The 25,733-nt window shown below is 40.8% G+C and overlaps 1 protein-coding gene across 2 annotated transcripts; it reads left to right on the top strand.

The window, feature by feature from the left end:
- Window positions 1-1,145: 1,145 nt before the first annotated feature.
- Window positions 1,146-24,384, top strand: ERCC3 (ERCC excision repair 3, TFIIH core complex helicase subunit). Of its 2 annotated transcripts, XM_076342894.1 has the most exons (15): window positions 1,146-1,181; window positions 1,334-1,539; window positions 2,902-3,138; window positions 3,798-3,847; window positions 5,224-5,359; window positions 5,575-5,739; window positions 6,813-7,017; window positions 8,082-8,396; window positions 9,604-9,788; window positions 13,047-13,249; window positions 16,784-16,880; window positions 17,070-17,187; window positions 18,366-18,484; window positions 22,569-22,721; window positions 23,563-24,384. In XM_076342894.1, the coding sequence occupies exons 1-15, from the start codon at window positions 1,163-1,165 to the stop codon at window positions 23,695-23,697; spliced, it is 2,343 nt and encodes a 780-aa protein (XP_076199009.1). In that variant the 5' UTR covers window positions 1,146-1,162; the 3' UTR covers window positions 23,698-24,384. The 2 variants fall into 2 exon arrangements, 1 of the variants encoding a protein (XP_076199009.1); XR_012995710.1 differs by lacking the exon at window positions 18,366-18,484 and having other exon boundaries at window positions 23,563-23,648.
- The last annotated feature ends 1,349 nt before the right edge of the window (window positions 24,385-25,733 follow it).

Here is a 25,733-nt window from a genome sequence, read left to right on the forward strand (position 1 = left end):
AATTCTCTATTTAATCTATCAGTTTCTCACTGTAAATGTTTTTACTCTCAGTTGAATGCTGGGCACAGTTTGTAATGTATGTACACAAAGGTGTTTTTTTCTATCAACGTTGACTTTTTTGCACATTTTTGGAAATATTTAATTTGTACACTGATTTAATACTCTGACCAATTGTTGATGGGTGTATGAGAATCACGTGTGTGTGCAATGTACTACTGTCTGGATGTATGGGTTTTTTTATTACTTTTGAGATGTTGCTACCAGTAACTGCACTGCTGTTGCTGCTTTACATGGAATATCTTGTGTATAAAAAAAGATAAAAACAATTAAAAAATTAGCCTATGGTTATCTTGGTTGAGGAACTCAGGAGTTGAGCATTGCTTACTAGTTCCGTTTGTCTAACAACCTTCCAAACTTAAAAACAAAGAAACAAACAAAACCCCCTTGTACTTCTGTGTATGCATTGAATGTGTGTGTGTATATATATATCCCAGTAATCTTATTCCACAATTTCATTTCTACATTTTTATGAACTTGTTTTTTAAGGGTACTATGTTTAGTTAGAGTAATTAAATATATAAAAGCTTTGAGAGATGATTTACTAGATAAATATATTTTCAGCTGGCTGATGTTCGAAATATTTTTTTAATTTTTGTTTTTAACCATTCAAAATGTATTTGTATTTCCAAAATCAGACACGAATTGTACTTAGAAATATATTAAAACACTCTGTAGGGACAACAGTGTGATTTCTCTTTTAAGAATTTTGTATTTTAGAGCAATGCGGAATGTCAGTCTCGCACCTCACTTTCCACTTGGCTTTTTTTTTTTTTTTTTAATTTAAAATGTGCTTTACGGAAACCTCTTTTTAATCATTGGGGGGGGGGGGAACAAAAACAACCCACCCCCCCTTCTCTGCCTTTCCCCTTCTCTTTCCCCGCTGGTCCGCGGCTGTTTCGGGGTGCGGCTGCCCGCGGCGACCGAGGCCCCGCTCCCCGCCCGCCCGCCCGCCCGCGCCTTCCCCCGCGGCGGGGGCGGCCCCGGGAACGGAAAATCGATGGCGCTCGGCGTGGGTCGCCCGCTCCGTGCCTCCTCCCCTCCCGCGCGGCGGAAGTGACGCGACGGCCGGCCGCTGGCGCGGGGCGGGCGCTGCGCGGCGGCCATGGGCAGGAAGGAGCGGGGTGAGCAGCCCGGGGCGGGCAGCAGCCCGGGGCGGGCGGGGGGCCCGGCGGGGAGCCCCCCGGCGGCGCGGGGGCGGGGAGGTCCGCTCTGGGGTGCCGCGGGCCCGGGTGGCGGCCGTGCCGCCTCGTCACAGCTCCGGCTTTGCTCCCAGATAAGAAGAAGTCCAAGAAGCGCCATTACGATGACGACGAAGACGATGAAGACGAAGCTCCCGGCAGGGAGTCGCAGGAGGCGGTGCCGTCTGCGGCGGGGAAGCAGGTGGAGGACAGCGGCACCAAGGTGGACGAGTACGGGGCGAAGGACTACAGGCAGCAGATGCCCCTGAAGGCCGACCACTCCTCGCGTCCCCTCTGGGTGGTACGTGCGGCCGGGCGCCCCCAGAGCGGCCGCGGGGCCGCGCCGCGCCCCGCCCCGGGGGGTCGGTGGCGCGCACACGCCTCCCCGTAGAGCTAGCGGTTCCTCTTAACCGCGGTTGTCGTAGAGTAGAATGGGCCGCAGGCGCGGGCGGGTGACCTGCCTGCTGCAGATCCGTCCCTTGTCGGTGAGGTTTGTGAGGGGAACCGGCGGGGACGTGAGCGCTCTGTGGGTTCTTCCCCCCATAGAGAAGCCGGGACTGTGCCGCAGACCGTCCAGCAAGGCGCGCTCCGCTCTCCGGAGTCCAGCGAGGACACCGAGAAAAAGGGTTTGTGCGCGGGTGGAGGGAGCCTGCTCCTGGGGCTGGCCTTGGCAGCTCGGTCAGAGCGAGGCGCGCTCTAGTTCTGGTGGGGTGGGCGAGTGCGGCGCCTGCAGCGCCCGTGCGGGGGCGGTCGGGCTGCGAGCAGCGTGAGGCCGCCTGGGAGAGCGCCGCCGGCCCCTGCCTGGGAGCCCCTCGGAAAGCCCAGGTGAATTGCTCCCGTCCCGGCAGTCTGCTCGCAGGTCCCCCCTCTCTGTCAGGCATCCCTTGCTGTGGGCGTGCCATTGACCGGCCAGGGCAGTGGAGCACCTTAAGCCAGATGTTTCTGGGAGGGAGGTAAAACGTCTTGTGGAAGTGATGGTGTTGGCTAGTGACACAAGTGGGATCCGTTGCTGCAGTGATGCAGCAACAGGGTTTGTATGTTGGAATGAGACAGCCTTAAGACAGGCTGGTCTCGTCATCTGTAACTGGCACCGTTTGTTTTCTCTGCCCTGAAAGGGACATCGGTAAACCTGTCCGAGACATGGCCAGCAGTACAAGCGTGTAGAGAAGAGGTGGTTGCCTTGCCAGTGTCTGCAGGGCATCTGTTACTGAATGCTGTGACACACAAGTGCCATCTTTCCTCCTCCGTTCACTCTATGTAAAACGAGTGAGGAGTTTTGTTTTGTTTTAGGGGAACGGGGCTGGAAGCTTGCCTCTGCTCAAGCAATTTGTTTAGCATTAAAAAAGAAAAAATACCCCAACACGTCAGTCTGGAAAAGCTTAAATGATCTGGGTGTGGTTTATTCGTAGTGCCATGGAAGGGACACAGACAAATCAATGTCTGGACAAAAGTTAAAGACAAAAGTTGTATGTTCCTGAGTCTCCTTTCTTCTTCTTTTTCTTGTAACGTCATTGTTAGGGCAAACGCTTTTTTTGAAACCCTGTGATGCATTGCTACCTCAGTAGTGGAGTGTCTCTACATCATAATGGCCGCTTTATAGGAAATTCCTGATTCTGTTCAGCTAACGCTGTTGTGTCTTCAGTGTTTCTTTTTGTTTCTGTAGGCTCCTGATGGCCATATTTTTCTGGAAGCCTTTTCTCCAGTTTACAAATACGCACAGGATTTTTTGGTTGCCATTGCCGAGCCTGTGTGCAGACCAACCCACATTCACGAGTACAAGCTGACTGCTTACTCACTGTATGCTGCTGTTAGTGTTGGCTTACAAACGAGCGACATCACAGAGTATTTACAAAAACTGAGCAAGACTGGTGTCCCAGATGGAATAATTCAGTTTATCAAGGTAAGAGTATTTTATTGGCTTTGGAAATATATCTGCTGCTACCAGTGAGATCCTTTCCTGCTGCCTCTGCTTAATTGATTTCTTTTTTAATCATTCATTGCTTTTACCGTCTCATTCTATTCTGTCGCTGTTTCAAGAGAACAGAGGCTTTGTTTTATTTTTTGTCTTTTTCTATAGTATATTGCTGCACACATACTGTTTTCACAATACATCCTGTGTGGGGTTTATACCTTTTAAAGAAAAAAAAAGTATATCCAGGCATCTGTGTGCACGCTTCCAGCCAGTAGGAATTGTACGTGGGGAAAGTTTCCTCAGATTTGCTCTGGAAGAAGGCTATGAATGTGGGAAGCAGTCTGGAATAGCCGGGCACTATCAAACATAGCCTACCTTCTCCTGCAAGTATGGTCTTGCAGTCTTGGAAGCAGATTGGAATTGGGTATAAAAACTGGGTATCTGTGACCGATCTCCTGCATGAGATGGTGTGTGCGTCTTCTGAAAATACCTTTTCAGGTTTGTGCCGTAAGCATAACGACATTGCAAGTAAATGTTTTATGATACCACGCTTCCCCGCAAAGACCTCAACGGCATTGCAGGATTTGGTCCCAAACATAGAATCGCTCTTTTGCATATCCCTAATGACTGCTCTCGTTCGTTTGTAGCTGTGTACTGTCAGCTATGGGAAGGTGAAGCTGGTGCTGAAACATAACAGGTAAGTGTCTTCTTCCTTAACTAGTGTGGCAGAGGAAGTCCTCCAAATGCACAGCTGTGCATAAATGAGTGGTGTCAGTAGCTGTTGAGTCTTGCGGCTCCCAGCTGAGTGCAGCATCTATCAATACCAGATCACTTTTTCAGTTGTTGAAAGTGTTTAATACGTTAGTCAACGAATTCAGTTTGGTTGTCCTGAGCTACTACTGGTTGTCATTACATTTTTTAAAGTAGGTTGCGAACTTGATATTCTAGCTCTAATTTCTTTATTGCTTGGACTTGCAATATATCCTTAAGGTTTTCAGATAATTGTTTCATTCATTCCTCATTTACATGAGCCTGGTTAGACAAGTTTTTCTACAGCTGTCTTTCAGTCTTGTGTATTCTGACTTGTAATCCATTATTCAGGAAGGATAAGCAAATCCATTGGCAAGAGGTCTGTGCTTGTTGCTGGGTTGAGGCTGATTTGTTTTAAACCTGGAAGATAATGTTGGAAGGGACCTTGCGAGGTCAGCTAGTTTAGGGCTGACCAATTTTATCCAAACCTGTGATTCTGCGGTAGGGAGAGTGAAAGGAAGGAGACAGCAGAGACCTGAAGCCTACGTCTCTGCCTTGCCTGTGTTTTCTCTTTCTCATTTTATTTCTTTTGGAAAGTTCTCTGTGGTCTGGCAGCCATAGATAAGCCCTGGGACAATAATGCTTTGCTTGTGCGGCTGCTTTTTTGAACCCGCTGCTTTGGGTAGAACTAAACGCTAGTATTACTAGCAGGTTTTTGTCCTCTTCCTAGGTGTTTCTGAGAAAAAGATTTCTCCCGTGCCACTTAAGACTTAAGTCTCTCTTGGCTCATATTTTAACTGTGTTCTCCGACCAGCATCATTACTGACGAATCTCCAGGGAGAGAAACAATTTCAGGATGCACTAATTTAAATTTTTAGATGGTTTGTGTTTTGGAGGTTTTGGATTTTTGTCTTTTGGGCTTTTTTGGTCCTGCAGGCAGGACTTTAAAACACCACATCCAGTGTTTTCACAGGCTCATCTCAATTCAGTTTCAAAAAAATTGACTTGTGTCACATGTCACAAATAAGACATGTATGTGAGAGCTCTCTCTAGGCAGTTCTGCTGGAGTTTTCCCACTCGTGTTATGTTAGAGAACATTTGAGCAAGATGGATAACTGCAAAGTACGTGATGCTTTTGGTATGAGGCATCTTTTAAAAATTTTGATTGCCATAATTTCTTTATTTTGAAATACCACCCCAAAGATTGGATACTTGAGAGTGCATCTGGGATAGCTATATATTTAAGCATCTGTGCCACTCTTCCTGTAAGTTATTCAGTTGATTAGTTCATAAAAAATGCTTTTCTTTGTTCTTTAATTTTAGGTATTTTGTGGAAAGTACCCACCCTGATGTCATTCAGCAGCTTCTGCAAGACCATGTAATTAGAGACTGTCGCCTGAGAAATGCTGAGGGTGAAGAAACAGAGCTCATTACAGAGACATTTACAAGTAAATCAGCGGTATGTTTGGGCATGTTTTAAAATTACTGAATTAACAGTAGATAAACTGTTGAGTAGTTTGGAGTGGTTATTGTTTGTGTGTTGTATCAGCAGTAGCTTTCCGTTCTGTCAGCAATGATCTGTGCCTCCTTAATGAGCCCAAACTGGGCCGGGGGGAGGCACGGAATGTGTCTCTAATGGAACCCTTGGTGAAAATTCCTGTCTGTCTATTTCAGATTTCCAAATCCAGTGAAGGTGGCTTTGGTCCGTCAACATCACAGGGAACAGATGCTCAGAATAAGCCAGATGTCCCAGCTGACTTATTTGAGTTTTATGAACAGATGGACAAAGATGAGGAGGAGGAGGAGGAAACCCAGACTGTGTCTTTTGAAGTCAAGCAGGTATGAGTATTTTAGTCTCTGCATTTGTAGCTTTGGGGAATGTGCCCAGGACTTGCAAATAAGCATGAGAACTTAATGTAAAGTACCATGGCTCTTTGATAGGGGAGATCACTGGAAGTCATTAACATTTCTTTCCTCTCGCCTTCCAAAATCTTAGGATCTTCCTCTTCAGTACAGAGGGCGGCAGACTGGGTGTTGTTCCTTCCTTGCCCGCAAGGCATAGTGCTCGCAGGCTAGAGAAAGGCTCCAGAGACTAAGGGAGGTTCCTGTCATGGGCAGCTTAGCGTTGCTTTGTGCAAGACAAGCGAGAATTCTGTGGAGGGCAAATCTGCTGCTGGTTTCAGAGCTTGCTTTTTTCTTTTTGGTGTTGGGGTTTTTTTTCCTGTTTTTGTTTTGTGATTCATACTTGCAGAAGGAACTCTGGATGGTTCTGATTTCTTAGCTTGAGAAGGGTAGCTGGAGGTTGGAGCACAGTCCTGACTTGACCTTCAGAGAGCTTTTGTAAAATTTCTCAAGTTGTTTTTGGGCTTGGTGATTCCAATGATGTCTTACCAGGGAAAATTTTTAAAAAGATAACTTGGTAGCTATTTTGTTTTTTTTAAAAAACCCAACCCAAACCAACAACCTTTTGGTGGTTGACTCAGCCTGTCATCGTGGTAGAATAACTGCATTACCAGGGTACGGAGATTTTCCAGATAACAGATGAGCAGCTTTGGTGGCTCCTTGTGTGTAACACACACAACCTTTTGTGTCTGTTGTTGAGCTCTTTGTTGCAGGACTTCAGGGTGTAGTTTAGTCACTGCCGGATAAACAACACATCTGAGATTAATGCGTCATGTTCTTCCATCTGTCTAAATATCCCTCTCTAATATCGACTGTTATTTAAAATGTTTGAGGGGGGCGGGGGTGGTCACGAATAAAGTTTTTGGAATAAACTTCAACTCTTGCAGACTTCACGAGCATAAAAGATAAATGGAACTTCACATGGTACTATATAATCTGGTTGTTTGGAAGAAAAAAGAGTTAATTCAGATGTGGAGGATTTACCATGGGAAGCTTTGTTTCCTCTTCAGGAGATGATTGAAGAACTTCAGAAGCGTTGTATCCATTTGGAGTACCCCTTGCTGGCAGAATACGATTTCAGAAATGATTCCGTGAATCCTGATATTAATATAGATCTGAAACCTACAGCTGTCCTCAGGCCCTATCAAGAGAAAAGCCTAAGGAAGATGTTCGGAAATGGGCGAGCCAGATCTGGTGTTATTGTCTTGCCATGTGGTAAGTTGCTGGTTGATTTTTAGGGGTTTTGTTCTTCGGGGGTTTTGTTCTTTATTCGCCTGTAGTAAAGTAACTTCCAAATATGACAGCTGCTTAGATTTCAAACAGTAGTAGGGACTGTTCTGGGTACCAATATGCAGAGTCCTGTTGGTTTTTAGCAAGCGGGTGGCAAGGCTGTGGTGAGGGAGAGCCCGGTTGATAGAGCTGCCAAGCATCTGCTTAAGACTGCTGTCAGTATCCCTGTAGTGACTGAAGAACCGATTTGTGGTTGTGGTAGCTTCAGATTACCATTCACACTTTCACTGTTGCCTCTAAGTCAGCTCTGCTGACCTTCCAGTGAAATGTAAAGCTGCTGCCATTGGACTCATTTGTTCCTTGGTTGGGAGTAAGGAGACTGGGGGGAACTGGGAATACAAATATGGCATAAGGGGGGTGAAAGGAAGAAAAGCGCTTGTATGCACAAGTTCTGGGTAGGGGAGCTTGAGAAAGAAGTGAGGAATGTGCACATTGGGACAACCTATGGGAAGCGATGGAAAAGGTAGAGAGCAGGAGACTGCATGACAGTGCCCTTGGTATTGGCGGTGGAGGGGGCACGCGGGAGATACAGCGAGGGCCTAAGAGGGTGTGTAAGGGATGCCGGAAGAAGTGTGAAGGAGGAATGGAAAGATTTAAGGACCTGCTGTGTGGGGGAATGAACATAGCTGACGGGGGCAGTGGGATAGATCACCTCTAGGGGAAGCTTTCTGTAGCCACTTGGAATTTAACATGCTTTTGAAATTACGAAAGCATTAAAATGATTGCTTCTAATTGGCGAAGCCATTGTTTACAGTGATTTCTTGAGAAAATACAGTGACGTGTCCAGTAGACAATCCAGCTGGTTTTTTAGAAGTGAATACTTCATTTCTTTAAGGCTATTATAGTAAAGAAACAACGAAGAATTTGCCCTTAAGTGATTTCATATCCTCTCACAGTTTTCCAATTTTCCTCTGCTCTCCCCCCCCCCCCCCCCCCCTCCAGTGATACTTGAGAGATGACTAATAAATATCGCTCTTCTTCCCCTGCAGGTGCTGGCAAGTCTCTAGTTGGAGTGACAGCTGCGTGTACTGTCCGCAAGCGGTGTCTGGTCCTTGGTAATTCTGCAGTGTCTGTAGAGCAGTGGAAAGCCCAGTTCAAGATGTGGTCCACCATTGACGACAGTCAGATATGTCGGTTCACTTCTGATGCCAAAGACAAGCCCATTGGCTGTTCTATTGCTATCAGCACATATTCCATGTTGGGACACACGACGAAAAGATCCTGGGAAGCAGAAAGAGTAATGGAGTGGCTTAAAAGTCAAGAGTGGGGCCTTATGATACTTGATGAAGTACATACTATCCCTGGTAAGGAAATGGTGTGCAAACCTTTCATGTTACATACACTGTTAATGTTACTCTGCTCTTTTAGAAGTGGTGGTTTTTTGCTGTCTTTCTCATGATTAACATAGTGAGTAAACCCGTGGCTTAGGGTTTTGAGACAAGTAAACTGCCTTGTTCTACTTTCTTTTTTTCTCTTTTTTCCCCCTGATACTGCAGAGTTTAGCTGACCATTAGTTTTGCTGAAATCCTTCTAATTAGACACTGTTTTCTATAATGGCAGTATAAAATACAAGCGCCTTCTCCTTCTGTGTAGGTTGATAAAGTGCTCTTAAGGTACCTGAATTACATTTGTATAGTTTTGCTGTAGACAAATTTGAAGAGGAGAGGAATTCGTCTGCCTTCTTTTCTTTTGAGATGTAGTGGCACTGTAGGCTAGCTTTTAATATCTGTTTCTGCTCAATAAAATATGAGTAACCATAGTGATTACTGTCCAGAAATAGCTGTTGTATTTGAAATTACTATGTTATTGAGATCTATACTCTTGGAAAGCAAGAATGTAGTATTCAAGTGTCTGTGGAATAATCCTGGCTAAAAATACCACCCAGGATTCTGTTAGCTGCTCTACCTTGTTCTCATGATTTCATTTGAATATAATTTGGTGTCTACAGAAAGGATGGATTTCAGAAGTAGACCTTGATGATTAACTGCCATTTTATCAAAGTAGCATATTGTTGCCTCCATTCTTTCACTTGTTCTTTCGTGGTTTCGTAAAAATTAAGGTATAGAAGCTCCTCTGTATCTTCAGATTCTGCAATTACAGGATCTCTAGCAATATTAAAGATGAGTAATTCTGCCATATACTAGAAGTTCTGAATGTGGCAGAGTCAGCCAAGAGTCCCTGTGTCATAGTTCTTTCTATGAAATACTGTATGACCTAAAACAAGCCATGTAACCGCTGAGTATATTAATTTTCTCTCAGGAAATAATACAGATGCCAGAAGGTTTACTGGGATTTTCACAGTACACTGAAGATGTAAATTAAAGCTGCAATCAGTGTGAAGTTTTGCTGTAACACAGATTTCTTAGAAGTGTATGTGAAATGGGGTAAAATTTCCCAACGCTGTGCTTGCTTTGTGTTCAGGAGTTGATGAAAGTGTTTTTTTAAGTTGCAGTATTTGTCTTCTAAATCCATTCAGGAAAGTAAACAGAAAATTTGTCTTGCATTTCTTAGCAAAAATGTTCAGACGTGTGCTCACTATTGTACAAGCTCATTGTAAACTGGGGCTGACTGCTACCCTGGTCAGAGAAGATGATAAAATTGTTGACCTGAACTTCCTGATCGGACCAAAGCTCTATGAAGCCAACTGGATGGAGCTGCAGAACAGTGGCTACATTGCTAAAGTCCAGTGTGCTGAGGTGATGCTCTGCTTTTTGGTACTACTAGTGTTTATTTAGTATGCTTATAACTTTTTCTTTTTTTTAAGGAAGATGTATAAAATTTTAAGTATTTAACTGGGAAAAACAGGTGCCCTTATGACTTTTCCTTTATTTTGTAGCTTAGGCAAGGCTGTCGCTGGTCAATATGAACATGTGGCAAATCCAGTAGCCACAAGTTCTTCAGCCACATGTTCTTCAAGAGTGACTTCAGCACTCTTTCTCTTTGCGGGGTTCGTGGTGTTTGATCAGCCGTCTCCCAGTGAGCATTTGGAAATGTGAACAGTGGTTGCAGTAGTGTAGACCTGGTTTGATGCAGTTGACATTCGTGTTGTCTGACTTGACTTCGTATCTTAAGCTCGGTTCTCTGTGGTAGCGTAACATCATGTTATGATGAGCGTAACATCAGGCGGTATGCTGGAAGCTGCTTTTTAGAGACTTCCAGTGGTAGACAGTCTGTAGTCGTTGGAAGAAAATTCTTGTAACACTTAAAACAGAAGGATAGTAGAAAGTTTAAAAAAAAACATAAGAAAAGACCTGCTTATTTCAAGCCTGAATGCATGAGGGTGAAAATTGAAAACATAGGGCTGGATCTTACTATTTCTTTCCAATATAACGGGGTGTGACCTCTGTTCTTTCCAGCATATGGACGAGAGAAAAATCCGGTATCAGAGAAGCGTAAGCTTTTCACACAGGCACATTAGAATGTTACAGTAAGCTTTCTGGGTCAGACTAAAGGTCTGACTTAACATATTGTCTCTGATAATTGTCAAGTAAGATACGTAGGGAAGAGAAGAGTATAAAACCAGGGCAAACATATCTGTTACTTCTTCTGATACTTCTCCAAGCCCTTAATCATTTATGAGCTTTACATGGTTTCTGTGTAACCATCAGTGGGTTTCTTTTTCATGAACTTGTCCAGACTCCCATTGATTGGAAGTAAAGTTTTAGCAGCTACAACTTGCTATGGTGGAATTTCATAACTTAACTGTCTCTTGGATTTTTCCTGTTTTTCTTTTTCTTTTTTTTTGTGGTTTTTTTTTCGTTGTTTGTGGGGGGGGTTTGTGTTGTTTTTTTGTTGTTGCTTGTTGTTAGGGTTTTTTTTTTTAAATCTGTCTTGCTAGTTTCATGCAATTCTTCCTAGCTCTGGTACTGGAATACAAGATGTAGATGCAGGTCAGCTGTTCTCCTTTTGAACTTTGTGCAAACTGGAGGTTATAGAAGGAAAAAAACCCACAACTATTTTTAAGTAATAGAATGCCAGTGAAGAGCATCTAGAAAGTAACTAGGTTGAAGGGAGAGTAACCAGTCTGCAAATTCAAATTTGACTGTTTAGGCACTTTAGTTAATTCTGCCTTGAGAGCATAATTCTTCTCAGTCCCTGAACTGCCCTTTAGACATTGAGAAGTGAAGCATGGGCTACCTTTGTTCTGAATGATGTGCAAATTCTGCAATTTTATGTTCGTTAGGCCAGTGTTTTGAAATAACATTGCATGGGACTAGCAAGAGCAAAGAATCAAAAAAAGCAATGTTGATGGCTGGTAAATAACAAGTCTAATACATGCACAACTGCCTTGCATATTTGTTTGGATTTTCTTGACATGTTGTTGAGAAGTAGCATCTTTAATCAACTTGCCTTATTCCCCATAGCCAAGAAAGATGTCTGGTTTGCTCTTTAAGTGCAGTTCTTTCCAGGTGGCAAGAGAGGGCAGTGCTGCTGTCTGATAAGGCAGGTCATGGTCATGGTCATGGTCATGGTCATGTTCATTGCAGGTACTACTCTTTCACTGCTCTAAAAGAGAACAAGCAGCACAGTTAAAAAAGTTAAAAGAAGTTTAAAAAAAGAGAACAAGTCTATTCTTTAACTATATTTTCAGAGTTTCGTAATTTACAAATAATCCCTTTCCCAGCTGCCATACTAAGTTTTTGGCTTGGAGTGTGCGTCTTGCAAAATGTAAAAATGAAAAGATCATTGGGGTGAGAAGTAGATTTTATGCATTTTCAAATCCAGAAGAGAGTGCAAATACCAATCAAAATATATGCAGTTTGCCATGTAGTCAGAGGCATTAAGCAATAGATGAATTATTCTACTACAGTCAAATGTTCAGTATTCATACCTCATTCTCACTTTGAAATATTCTCTTCTGATTTAAGAATTTTAAGTCTTTCATGTAGACAGCATACAATAACAATGGAGCCTATTCAGTGCATAAATTTATTGTTAATGTAGTCAAGGGTTGAAAAAAAGCCTCATCGAGCATTTAACTCACTGGGAAAAAGTTTTGAAACAAAAAAATAATTCTTAACAGTACAGAACAATTCAGGTTGTTTAAGTAAACTCCTATAAATTGTCACATAACTTCCTTAGCTGAACACTGGTTATGAAAGAGGCTTTTCTTTGCAGTATTCTGTTAATTTGTACTGTGCAATGGATATGGGGGAATAACCCATGTACTGCAGAATGAATGTCTTCTAAATTATATGCGCTATAAATAGTGTCATTATATGCTATAGATAGTATCACTGCATTGGCATAAACTTTAAATTCATAATTTCTTCTATTTTCATGCTACAGCAGAAAAAATATCTCAGTAAGCCTAGACTTGTGCAGTACTATGATATGTATTTACATAATAAAATAATTGCTTAGGGAAACCTGATGAAAGCTTCTAATCAATCCTAGTGTTTTGAAAGTTGTAGACTCAATAGTTGTTAAAATAAAGGTCACTCCTTGGTGGGTATATGAAAAAAAGGTTGGTACATTTGTTCTATAATGAAGACTAAGTGTGTCTCTGAGCTTTCAGAATATGGATGAAAAATAATTTTTATGGAAAAAGCTTTGACTGCTGCAACAGGGCGATTATACAGTCAGTTCATTCCCTTAATTATTGCTCTGTAAAAAGTAGTAGTGTTCAGTAAAATTATTAAGTATGAAATATAAAGGAAATATCTTCCAGTCCTGTTCCAATGCCGCTGCCTATTTCTGTCGTATATCTCGCTGCCAAAGCATTTGGAAGGCCAGAATATTAATGAGGTTAAACAGAGTTTGGCAGTGCTGGAGACTACACCAATCGGTATCTTTCATTTTAGTACAGGAACTACTGTGTTAAAATTTGTGGCCTGTGCTATACAGAAAGTTATAATGCGTTATCATCCCCCCGATATCTTTTCAGTTCCCACAGGAATAAAATAAATAAATAACTGAGGGTTACTTTGTGTGTGTCTGTTTTTTAATTCTAGGTTTGGTGCCCAATGTCACCTGAATTTTATAGAGAATATGTAGCTATCAAAACAAAGAAACGGATACTGCTGTACACCATGAACCCAAATAAATTCAGAGCCTGCCAGTTCCTGATTAAGTTTCATGAGCGACGAAATGATAAAATCATCGTATTTGCTGACAATGTGTTTGCACTGAAGGAGTATGCAATCAGACTTGGGAAGTAAGTGTTCACAACCAACGATGGCACTGTTGTTTTCCTCCTTCCTGGAAAATTGCCTTGTAATCTCGCAGCTTTCAGTAGTCTTTAGATATTTCTTGTAATTCTTTGATTTAACTGCAGTCCTCCTGTATAAAAAGGAGCTCAGGAGGGTGGTTTTTTGGGTGGATTTTATTGGCACTGCAGCAGTATTTTGGTGTAGAACTGTTTGAAAAGAACCTCTGTTTAGTACTTGCCTCAGAGGAGTTTTCATCCAAGATTTCTGTAAAAGACTGTTAGTAGTTCTCCATTCATTTTATTATTATTAAAAGACAGTGGAAAAATGAGGGGCTTTAAAAAATATCACTAGAACTATTTCTTTAACGGACGGTAGCTTCCCCTGTCTCTCTGAGATGAAGGTTTTCAAATAAACACTCTCTGGATCTTTCAAGGTCTTTTGGGACCCAGAGCGTTCCCCTTCAGGTCCTCAAAAGGTCTTAACCTTGTCTAGAAAACCTAAGACAAACTTTTTGGGGATCTTTGCTGTACCAGTGCACTGCCTAGAACTGCTGTAATCATTTAATAAATGAACAGATATTGCTCCCATGAGCTCCTCAACTACCTTAAATGACTCTAAAGCGAGTGTAGTTACGGGAGGTGGTACAAACAGAGTTTAATGAGGGGTTAGCATCAGTGTGCTTGTAGGGTTTGGGGAGGGATGATCAGGGAGAGTGTTTGCCAGGATCAGGCACAGAGCAATTACTGGGGAAAATAAGCAATAGAAGCTGGCCTCATCCTTTCTTTGACAAGCCCAAATAACGCCTTGCTTGCTGGAAGCTGTGGGGCATTTTGACTGTGTATGATTTCATGTCTAGGAATTTCAGCAGTACTTCTTAGCAAAACCACAAACAAGCCTTACGCTTTGCAAAGTTCATGATCAGTTTTGACTGTAGTTTAACAGCCATGTTGTGCTGGCTTGCTGTGACATCAAATAATAAGCAGAGCTAATGGTGCTGGATGAATTCCAACACCCATGGTCTCTTTCATCGTTGTTTTTAATCTGTCTGGACAGAGATTAGCTGTAATGATGCCTCTGGAATGTCTCTAGCACTGTTCAGTGCACCACAGAAAAAGCCTTCAGCAAAGGCGATGCTGGGAGGGGGTGCTTGCTACGTAGCACGGCAATTGTTAAGTGGGGTAGACGCTGTAGAAGCATGACAGGAAAACCAGTTGAAGAAATACTAGGTGCTCGCTTTTCATGTTCTTGAGTGAATTCTCCGTTCCTCACATCATGTACGGAGCTCCGGGTTATACGGTCGTCAGTGTTAGAAAGAAAGGAGGCTTGCAGTGCTGGATAAAGGTGAGGGAGTCTTTATTTTAACCAGAGAATTGTCTATCATAGTTTGCTCTGAGCATGCTGAAACAAAGGGAACTGTTTGTTAGTTTGGGTGGGGCAGGAATTTTATGTGTAAGGAGGAGAGAGCGGCTCAGCAGGTATGGGGTAGTGGCCGAGGCTATCTGCCCAGCCTGTGCTGGCCCAGCGGGAGGACAATTCCCACTGCACTTCTCATGCCCTGATCCAAGCACGTAGGGTGGGTGGGCTCCTGGGTGGAGGGAGAGACGGCCATCATCTGGCTGCCTCTGCCGGCTCCTCCCTTACCCCCCCTTTCCCTTGGTACTGGCAGGGAAAGACCATGCATGTGACAGGAATTACTTTAACTACAATTTTGGGGGCCACAGAATTCAAATTTGCTTAGCCAGTTTTTACTCTGTCATGAGTCTGTCATCCAATGTCGTATAGCTCATGTGCTGACTGTTTTTTACTGGTGTTATTAATTTGTTTAAATCGCTGTTTCTGAAGGACTATGCCTCCAAGGTTTTGACAGTTAGGTCAATTAATGGGAAGGGGATCTATCTTTGCAGATCCCTCAAATATCTTTTTGCAGTGAGGAAAAGGGGTCATTTAAAACAAAAACTAAAATCAATCTAGCATTGGGTGTTCTAGGTTCAGGAAGGTACTCAGATATGTGTTAATGAATCCTTGTCAAGTAGGATCGGGGGGGGTGGGGGGGTAAAATAGAGGATTGATAGCCAGGAGTTCTAGGTTATTCTGTTCTTAAAATGTGTTTGAACCCTTTCTTGGTGGCTTTAAGAAACAGAAGGCTCGCAAATGCTTTAGTTTCAGTTTCAGTTTAAATCTTCCATTTAAGTTTTGTTGGGGATCAAAATCATCATAATTTTAATACTAAATGAAATTTCAAATAAGGCTTAAAAATATTACTGAATGCTACTGATTGAATAATAACGGTATTGTTTCAGAGTTGACTCATTTGCCACTTTCATTTTTTTGTTGTGTTTTTCTAAAAATCCGGTTAAATACACTAGAATAATTAGATTAGAGGTGACTAGGATTGTTTGGTAAAAGAGAAACTAGAGTGAAGTCTGTAGTAAAGAAAGCAAGAGGAACCAACGCACAGTAATTAGTTGATAAGAATAGAAAACCTTAGCACTGTGCACTGCATGTTTATGTTCAGCTACCGCCAGTGTATGTGCAATATTAAAAGTTAAATGAAACCTGTGGGGATGGTTCCTTGTGTTAGAAATAATGTATGGAAGCGTGAACAAAACAGAAATTGTAGAACTTGATTCCTGTTATTTGGAAATGCTTGTTAGCGAGCATTTGGAAAAGCAGTGCAACAGATGAAAAAGCAGTGGCTGTGCACTCCTGCATGCCTCTCATTTTTTATGTGGGCTTTGCCGTTTCTAGCTTTTTTTTTTTTTTTTAAACTCTGCTTACGCAGGAAGAAAACAGCCAGACTCTAGAGAGAATCTTGGAAAACTCATGGTAGCCCAAGTTACTCGTGAAGTCTGTGGGTGACTGAGAGTTTGTGTGAGCCTTCTGAATTGAGATATTAAATGTTCCAGGTGATTCATCGTCAAATGTTAGAAACCTTAGGTGAAATGCCACTGTGAGCTGCTCGTGGCCATTGAATGTTTGGGACCTTGTTCTCACTTCAGTAGGTCCAGAAGGTATTAGGAGGAGCAAGAGGTTAGCTTCAAAAGCAAAAATAATTTTCCCAGAACAACATCCAACAGCCAGCTTGTGACACTCAGCATATCATTGATAGAGAAGCGTGGATTTTCAAGTGTTTAAATAGGAAGCAAAGGTTGCAGCTGTCAACGTGCTAATTCAGTAGATTTGAGGGAAAAAAATCTCTTATTTTAACAGCTGCCTTCAGTCTTTCATGTAGGCTTAGCAAATGTATTCAGTCTGTTGATATACAGCTTCATTGGTGCACATAATTGCAAAACATTTATAACTGTCAGAGTTTATTTCTGCCAGACTGGGTTGCTGCAAAGGGTTCCACAGACCACTGGGTAGCTGCCATAACGAGCCAAACGAGCTAAAAGTAAACTGTAAGCTGTACCAAAATCTGTTTTGTTTTTATATCAGTTCAGATGTGTACTGCGCTCCCTGCCATGGTATCTTAGTACCTCATAAGAAATGATTGAGCACTCTTGAATTGATTTCATTTGCATATGTTCTGTTCTTTTCAGACCCTTTATATATGGTCCTACTGCACAAGGAGAAAGAATGCAAATTCTACAAAACTTCAAGCACAATCCAAAAATCAACACTATTTTCATTTCCAAGGTAAGGGAGGACATTCAGTGTGTCCTTGTACCTATCTTCAGAGCGAACTTTATTTAAGAGTAAGTTATACGTGCGTGTTGTGCATTTGACATCATTGCATCGCAGCTCACAAAGGTGTACTTTGTATTAAGTCTTTGTTTACGATATATGGAAATAAGATGCTGCTCAGAGGCTGCTTCTCTGTTACAGGTAGGTGACACATCCTTCGATCTGCCGGAAGCCAATGTTCTGATTCAGATTTCGTCCCATGGTGGGTCTCGAAGACAGGAGGCTCAAAGACTGGGACGAGTGCTGAGAGCCAAAAAAGGTAAATGAGGTGGTTGTTGGGCTCTGGGCCTTGGATCATAGTATCATAGAATTGCAGAGAAACTGGATGTTCATGATATTACCTTATATTGTCCTTGGATTACGTTTTAGTCAAAGAGAACATGTGCCTATATACCAGTGAATGAAAATGAAGCATTTTCTGGGTCAGTAAAGCTTTTTGTCGGGAAAACTTCCAAAGGACAAAAAAAGCTGAAGGAAGATGCACTTTCCGTTCTTTGGTGGTTCTTTCACTTTTCCATTCCTTGATAATTTCCTCAAGATGAAATTGTTTTTAAAAAATCATACTATTGCTCTGAAAAGCAAATCTCTAGAAAGCATATTTTTGATACTGCAGATTACTTTCTTTTAAAAATGGGATTTGGTTTCCAACAGGTTGTGGTTTTGCAAAACAACCAAGGAGCTTTTTGTTTAGAAAAATGATTCTTAACACACTTTCTGCTTGCACTTAAGATCTGCATACACTTATTTTATGTGAAGTTTGTGCTTGTTACAGCTGAGGCTTTGTTTGAAAATGCATGCAAAACCCATGTTAGTGAATTAACAGTCTTAGTGAAAACTTGGGTTTTAAAAGAGAAGCCAGTGCTATTTGGGTAATAGAGCTTAAGGACTGTAAGTTTAAAAAAAAGAAATTATACGCAAACTGGTATATCCTGGGCTTCAAATAGCCCTATGAATTCTTAGCTAAATATCTTTGTCTCGCCTTTTTTAATGCAAAAACACTGCAAACACCAGTTTACATTGGTAAAACTTTTCCTTTGTCTTTTTCTATTGAGTTTTTTTTACATGTGTTGCCATCCTTGCTCTTGACTTTTTACTTCTTTACATAATAGACTTAAAAACAATTTTATCTTTCACCTTGCCTAGCATAATAAAGAAGCAGGTTCTTCTCAGAGCACCAGTGTAATTGTGTTAGTCTACATTTCCTTTTCCATGTTTTCCTTTTCGCCCATTCTCAAGTTATTAAGAACACGAGTAGGAATTTCCATGCTGTGTACTTTGTCAGTCAGTTTATGTAACCTCTGGGTGCAGCTAAACTTTGCAGATTGTTTTTGTGGAGAGACAAGTTATTTAAACACCTGTTTTCAGTATTCAGTCCTTTTTTGTTCTTGGTTGCAGTGTTCCAAATGGAACTAATCACTCGGTGTCTTTGTCTCCTAGGCATGGTTGCAGAGGAATACAATGCTTTTTTTTATTCTCTTGTATCCCAAGACACTCAGGAAATGGCATATTCAACAAAGCGACAACGGTTTCTTGTAGATCAAGGTTATAGCTTCAAGGTAGCTTGTCCCTTCTATTTATTATACTTGTGGCCGAAGAATATAACTTTCATGTTCTTTCATGTTAGTATTAGGTCAAATACTTGAGAATTCCAGTTATGGAATGTATTAATGAAGGTTTTGCTCGCAAGCAAGAACTGTTCTGGTATTGTTTTATCATCTATATTACTGTGAGTGTAGATACAAGTAGCTTAGTACAGCTTCTAGAAAGGTAAGTATTCCAACTTCAAATGAAGCACCTGCTGGGGAGTGAAGCAGAACATTACTTGCGTGGTTGGTTTATATTCATGCTCTTCACTTGTCCATCTGTGCAGGCCTCCTATTATTAAACGTTATCATACTGGTTGTGCCTAAAGCATTGTTGATAGGTGTTCATGTCGTAGTGGCCAGCAGCAATTCAGAAAACTTCCAAAACATCACAAGTCACAAATAATTTCCAAAGAACTCCAGTCTCAGACCAGTATTTCACTATGGGGAGAAAATCTTCTTCCTTGTGGCTAAAGACAACATGCCACGGGCAGGATTCATCTGTCCTACGTTCATACATCTGACTCCGGGAATCATTAAGTTAGGTGTCTGAAGTGTCTAGCAAGCAACCCATTCCAAAAGAAATACCTTTCAGGGATCTTTGTCCACGCACGAATCTTGTGCACCATTCCCACAATGCTGTCCAAAGCCTGCAGTGGTACAGAAAATCAGTGAGGATGCAGACGTGTTGATACGGTGGCTCTGTGTTAGCAGAAACTGTTCTGGCTAATGGAGGTCTTCCGACTGTGCTTATTTAGCCTCTACCAACAGTTTGACCTTCCTCTTGTAATTTTCTCTGCACGGAATTAAGTATATCACCAAAATCACTGGCTTGAATGTTAATTGATTAAGAAATGACAAATTTACTGCAGGAAAAGACTGTTACTGCAGAGTAGAAGTCTTCCTACCTACAACTAAAACATACTCCTCAAAACAGAGAACATTTTCAGTGTTGACAGTGTAACAGAGCCATGACTTGAAAGTCAGAAGTTTCCCTTTTGTAAAGGACTTAATGCTGTCTCATTTCTCCAGACATACTTGAAAATTGATCACCCCTTGTACTTCAGTTTATTATGTATCTCTGTATGTCGTCTTCTTCCAAACATAAAATCTCATTCCACCAAAGCTCCTCTATTTTATGGATTTCATGGTGTATCTCATTTTTTTTTCCTTTTAATCCATGGGCTGCCCCATATGCTTATCTATTGGGTTGTTAAAGGCAACAGAGTGTCATGATAGCTCTTGCTTTTGGGTAAATTACTCCTTTACATAACTGGAGTTTACTGCTCAGATTAGAAGTCTTCCCAATAAGAAACACTGCTGAGAAGAAGAATAAAAGATAAGGCTCCCATATCTGCCTTGACAGAATCACGCAAGGATTGCACGAGCTGCAAGGGCAAGCAGCGTCCACTGGATTGCACTTGAGCCTAGATATTTAAGAGCTTTTCCTCATGAGGCATGCATGCAGTACGGGACATCCCTATGGGTAAAACCTCTGAACTGCAGCTATGCTGAAGTAAATAATTGCTCTGTAATCACTGGCCTATTAAAGAGAGCTTTAAGGGGGTCCTTACACTGTAACAGACGTGTCACGGTCTTTAGAGGTAAAAACCTTGTTTTGCTTTGTAGTGAATGTATTTTGACAAAATTGTAGATCAGTACTAAGCTGCAACTAATTACAGCAAATGCATCTACGTGGCTATAGCCAAGAAGATTAGAGAAATCCCTTTACTTATATGTGAATGCCTTTGATTTTAGAACTAAGAAAGAGGTTAAAGTAGAGGGATTTTGTTTTGCAAGGAAGACCTAGTCCTAGGAGCTTTGGTGTAATATGGGGAAAAAAAGCAGTGCAAGTGGCAGCTGAGTATCTGGAGCAACATTTTAGCTGACCAGTACTGGAATGTTCTTTATTCGCAATTTAGGAACAAAATGTTAGAATACCTATTTTCTTCTGTTTGCCAAACTTTAAGCCTTAGTCATAGCTGGCATCAAAGAATAATAGGGCTGGAAGAAACTTCCAAGAGACCATCTAGTGTGTTTCGACATTCCAAGCCAGGATCAACTATGTATGTCATTCCCAGCAGATGTTTGCTGCCGCCTTTTGCCAAATATAGAGACTCTACCTCATCTTTAGATAATTATTTCAGTACTGATGTCCTCTTCTTCAGAATTTTTGTTCCTAATGCCTAAATTAGTAAAAATTCATTACTCCTTTAAAAGGGTAACGGTTTTCACTTTTTTTCTAGGACTTACTTCTCGCCATCTCTCAATATCTCCATTCTCTGCCTTTCATCAAAAAGAGGACTGGAATAATATTTTTTTGCTAAATCACTTACTTTGTCTTTGCTTCTTAAGTAGGAGCCTTGTCATCGCAATTTACTGCTTGGAGTCTAATTATCTAGTGGGTTTTTTTGGTTAGCTAACCATAGTTTAGTTATTTACTGTATTGTGTTTTTATTTAGAGGCTGAATGTAGGATATATTAAATTTTAAACCAATAGCAGAACTCCTCACTATATCAAAGAATTGGGGATAACTTTAAACTTTGCATCTGTTGAACAGCTTAAAACAACGATGATGCAGCGGGAATTCTTTCCATTCTATGAATCACGTTAGAAAGTTTTGCAACCACAACTGGAAACAGGCTAATGCAATTTAAAATTGCTTTTCATGACTCCTTTTTCTTTGTTTTTGAGATGATCATAGCACATGTGCTTCTAAATAAACAGGAAGGGGGGGGACCATAGTGTTCCTTTAGCCATATAGTAGGACAGGTTGCTTCCCTGAATGGATTCTTAAAGCTAGGACATTTCTCAGAAAGACATCCATTTTTGAATTAGAAATTGCCATTGACAACAGCCCACAACACTGATTATTCCTTCCAGTGTTTCACTACCCTGTTTTTCAAAAGCAGTACTTTGCATCTAATGTGGATTTTTTTCCAGTCTTTGTGATCAGATCCAGCCCAGATTACTGAGGTAATTAGTTTCTAATTGTATTGACTCAAGAGATAAGCTGAAAAAGGAAGATGAGGAGGGGAAACACTACATAATCAAGGGAAATGGCTGAATTAGAATGTCTTTCTCAAAACCTCTTCAAGTTGGAAACATAGTGGGAAAACTGAGATTCTCATGTATAAACGTGTTTACCAGAATGAATTTAATTGCAGGAAAAATTCTTGTGAAATTTTCAGAATACCTCTAATTAAGAAAGCAGGCTGCCTATTGTAAAGCTTTGTAACAGAAGCTTGAGAGCTTTTTAGTTCTTCAGAAGGGGAGGTTTTTCAGCTAATGGAGTATATGGCACTATATTGCCAGTAGATGGCATGTGCCCTGCATCCACGGTTATCAAATGAGTTACTAAGAATGTCAAAGAGAACAAACCTAACAGCTAAGTTATCTTGTGTCTAAGTACACAAACATTGAAAGAGTCATTTTGCTCTGCTGCTGATGCTTTGTTGCAGGTTGCTGCACTGTCTCTCAACAACTGATCATACGTCTCCATTTGTTAGGGTTTTTTTTCCCGTATTCCTCAATGTTTATTGCTAAAATTCTCAGTGTCTGGAAAGCTAGTGGATTATTTTTGTTAAATATGAAGTACTAGTTCTTAAACTAGACAAATCTAGAGCCCACAGCATGAATCTAACCTTGCAGTAAGTTGAATACGCATCTGAGCTCTACGTGCTTTGGTCAGGTTCCTGGTCAAGCTGGTATGGATAGTGTTTGGCTGACATTCTCTGTCCAGACCTTTTCTTTTTTATTTTCTTTTTTTTTTTCCCCAAGGTTTGTATTTTGCATTTCCAGCTAGACTATAACAAGGGATGTGTGCATGTATATATATAGAATCATAGAATAGTTTGGGTTGGAAGGGACCTTTAAACACCACTTAGCAAGATTTTATACGTATCTGTGCTATCCATAGTGTTAAGCTGTTCAGACCACTAATAAAAGTTGAAGGCAGTTCCAGCAGGATATGGAATCAGAAATCCTTGTCTTGTTTTTGAATAGCTAACGCTGAGGAGGAAGAGCCCTCACCTTGTATTGTGCTCTCTTTCTTAGGTCATAACAAAGCTTGCAGGCATGGAAGAAGAAGAACTTTCATTTTCATCCAAAGAAGAACAGCAGCAGCTTCTCCAGAAAGTCCTGCAAGCATCTGACCTGGATGCTGAGGAGGAAGTAGTCGCTGGAGAATATGGTTCAAAGTCAGCTCAGGTAATGAAGAATGCTTTGAAAAGGATGATGATAAATGTGACAGAACTGGACCGTTCCATTTTAATTCTAAATGTGATGCTATCATTGATGCCCTAGTATCTTTGTGAAACACTGGAGAACAGATTTATTTTTTTAAGCTGCATTAGCACTTAGCTATTTGAGTAATTCACTTGTTGGGCACTAGAAAGAAGTTAGACATGGAATCCATGTCCTTCTCCATTGTATTTGAGGGAGAAGATGACAGACCTATTGTTACAGATTTTGAAGTAAATCTTTTAAGTCACAAGCAATGAAAATATTTTAAAACATTTTTAAGATACACATATGTCAGACCACATACTTTTTTGTGGTGGCACTGTGCTCCTTGAATCATGCCCCGATTTCCTCATCCCCAGAGGGCAGAAGCATAAGGGCCACTTTTGTTCACTTTCAAGAGAAGTACTATTATTGTAGGTAGTAGTTTGACATTTTTAGCAACAGATATAAGAAAAATAAATAGCCTGAAACATTTATTGATACATACATTCAAATCAAGCTACAATGTGGTAATTAATTTTTTAGGGTTAATTTTTAGCTAAATGGCATTGTGCTGAAATGCATTAGGAATTCCCACTCTAAGGTATCTTTCCATATTAAACCTTATGTATGTTTGTATACTTATGGTGAGTGGCAGGCAGTAACTTTCTTTGTAGATATTCTTCTTAAGAAAAAAAACTTTGAAGGCTTTTTGGCATTAAAGTCACAAAATGAACAGTGCTGCCCAGTAGCCAGTGGGCATCAGTAGGCTAGAGTTGGTCTACCTAGTCACACACTAAGCACGTGTTCTTTCTCCCTTTGGCAGGTGTCACGTCGTACGGGCACAATGAGCTCTATGTCAGGAGCAGATGATACGGTTTACATGGAATACCACTCTTCACGGAGTAAGGCATCTTCAAATAAACACATCCATCCACTATTTAAACGCTTCCGGAAATGATGTCCTTCATGTGTGCATTTTGTTAAAACTGTGGATCCATGTACCTGTTTCCATAACTAAAAATATGGAGTTGAAATTTCTGACAGGTCCTTTAAAAGACTTTTTTTATAAGCATCTATATAGCCACATATTTACTTAGCAATATATGTGCTCTCATGGGTGAATGTGAAAGGAAAAAAGGAACTAAATCTTACCACAGGAAAGATATTATCCAGTGACTGGATCCTGGTTATACCTGTCTCGTTTTCAGGGTAATTAATAGAATTTATTTTTATCAGCTGAAGACCCTTTTTCAGAAGAATTCTGGAAAGGTTTTGTAAATGAAGTTTGTACTGATGTTTGAAATATTATTTATCTGATTATTGTGTCTGCCTAACAAAATATTGTTTTTTAAAATGCTTAAATAAAAATCATTCATTGAGCTGAACAAATCCTGATAGGAGCACTTTAGATAATATTTTTAAACTGGGAGCTAATTTATACTTATGACTTAACCTGTCTTAAAATTCTAACAAATTGTTTGGAAATATTTTGAAGTTCGAAGACGGAGGAGAAAGAGGGACACTGTCTCCAAAGTAAACTCAAGGAAAGCGTTAGTAAATACAAATAAGTTCTGTGCTCCGTTTTCCTCATTTTTCTTGCTCTTGTTGAGAAGTTGCTGAAATAAAAGCTGTTTTTCCCTTGTCATTTATAATCTATTTATTAACCATGCAGTAAAACCATCGTAACTGCTAAACAGTGCAATGTCACTACAGAAGCTATTATTGAATCAAAAAGCATTTTGACTTGTCATAAGGTGAGTTGGAAGCAGAGGTGTGAAGGAAAGATTCCTGAGTTTGGGGTTTTTTTGTTAATGAAGACTGCAGTATATTTCTAGAAAATTTGAGGAGGTGGTGGTGGTTTGTGGCAGAAGAACGCTTTTTAAATAACATCTGCTTAATATTGTAACGGTTATGCTACTTGGTGTTGTATTATGAGGTGGTTTTTTTGCTGAGAGTTTGTAGAGCTTTAGGAACAACCTATGAAATAACATGGATCTTGATCTGTTGGTTCAAAATAGGTTAGTATAAATCTTTACCATACTGGAAGGAGTATGTATGGTAGAGCTGTCCTGCTTATACGACAAATGTGCTTCAGAAAAACACTGTTTCTTATTAGCATAAATTCACAAATTGAGAATATAGAAATATTGGAAGCATAATTCAGAACACATGGTGCTTGTTTTCAGTCTCTGTATCAGAGTCAGGTAATTTTGAAAATGGAACCGATCTGGTTCAGTTTAAACTTTGTTTAGTCTCTGAGCCCCACCCCATAATGCACAGTTCTTTCTCTTGTTCTGAGTCTTCTGCCTCACAAACTGGGACCAGCCATGACAGTGCTCGAGTGGCTTATATGGAAGAGATTAATGTGCAATATTCTGGTGCTGATTTCCTCTCCCCAGTTTTAAAGCATTATTTACTTCTAATAGTAGTTTGGACCAGCTCTTGTGGCCACAGTTAGTGGAAAAATGGTAATTTAGTATAATGGGAGAGGTCCGTGACAATGGGCTAGCTGAGCAAGTCAGCCAGCGTCCCTCTGCATAATTCTCTCTTAACACGCTTTATGAATTGCTTTGGAACTATTTTCCACTCTTCATAAACTTGAAAAAAAACCCTACTAAATGTGGAAATGGCTTAATAGTAATACTAATTTTTGTAATTGTGGCACTACTAGTAGCTGGATTTAGGACAGCGCTCTAGTTCTTATGCAGTAAATCTTGTCTATGATGACTATCTTACTCTTCTAAGTAAAGGGTCTGTGTGGGATGCAGTACTTTCAGCATCAAGTAAAGCATAATAATTTTACGGGGTAAGAATGACTCCGTGCTTCAGTAATAGTGTATTGGTATTCAAACTTTAGATTTAATTACTTTGATGTAATTTCTGCAGTAATTACTGCCTGCTATTACTCCAGACTGTAGCTGTGAGTGGCAGACTGGTAGCATCCGTACTGGAATATGGTCAGTCAGTTCGGCTTTCCAGACAGGGGTCAGTCGC

This window comes from Aptenodytes patagonicus, chromosome 6 (genome assembly GCF_965638725.1).
Source record: "Aptenodytes patagonicus chromosome 6, bAptPat1.pri.cur, whole genome shotgun sequence".
Lineage (NCBI taxonomy): Eukaryota > Metazoa > Chordata > Aves > Sphenisciformes > Spheniscidae > Aptenodytes > Aptenodytes patagonicus.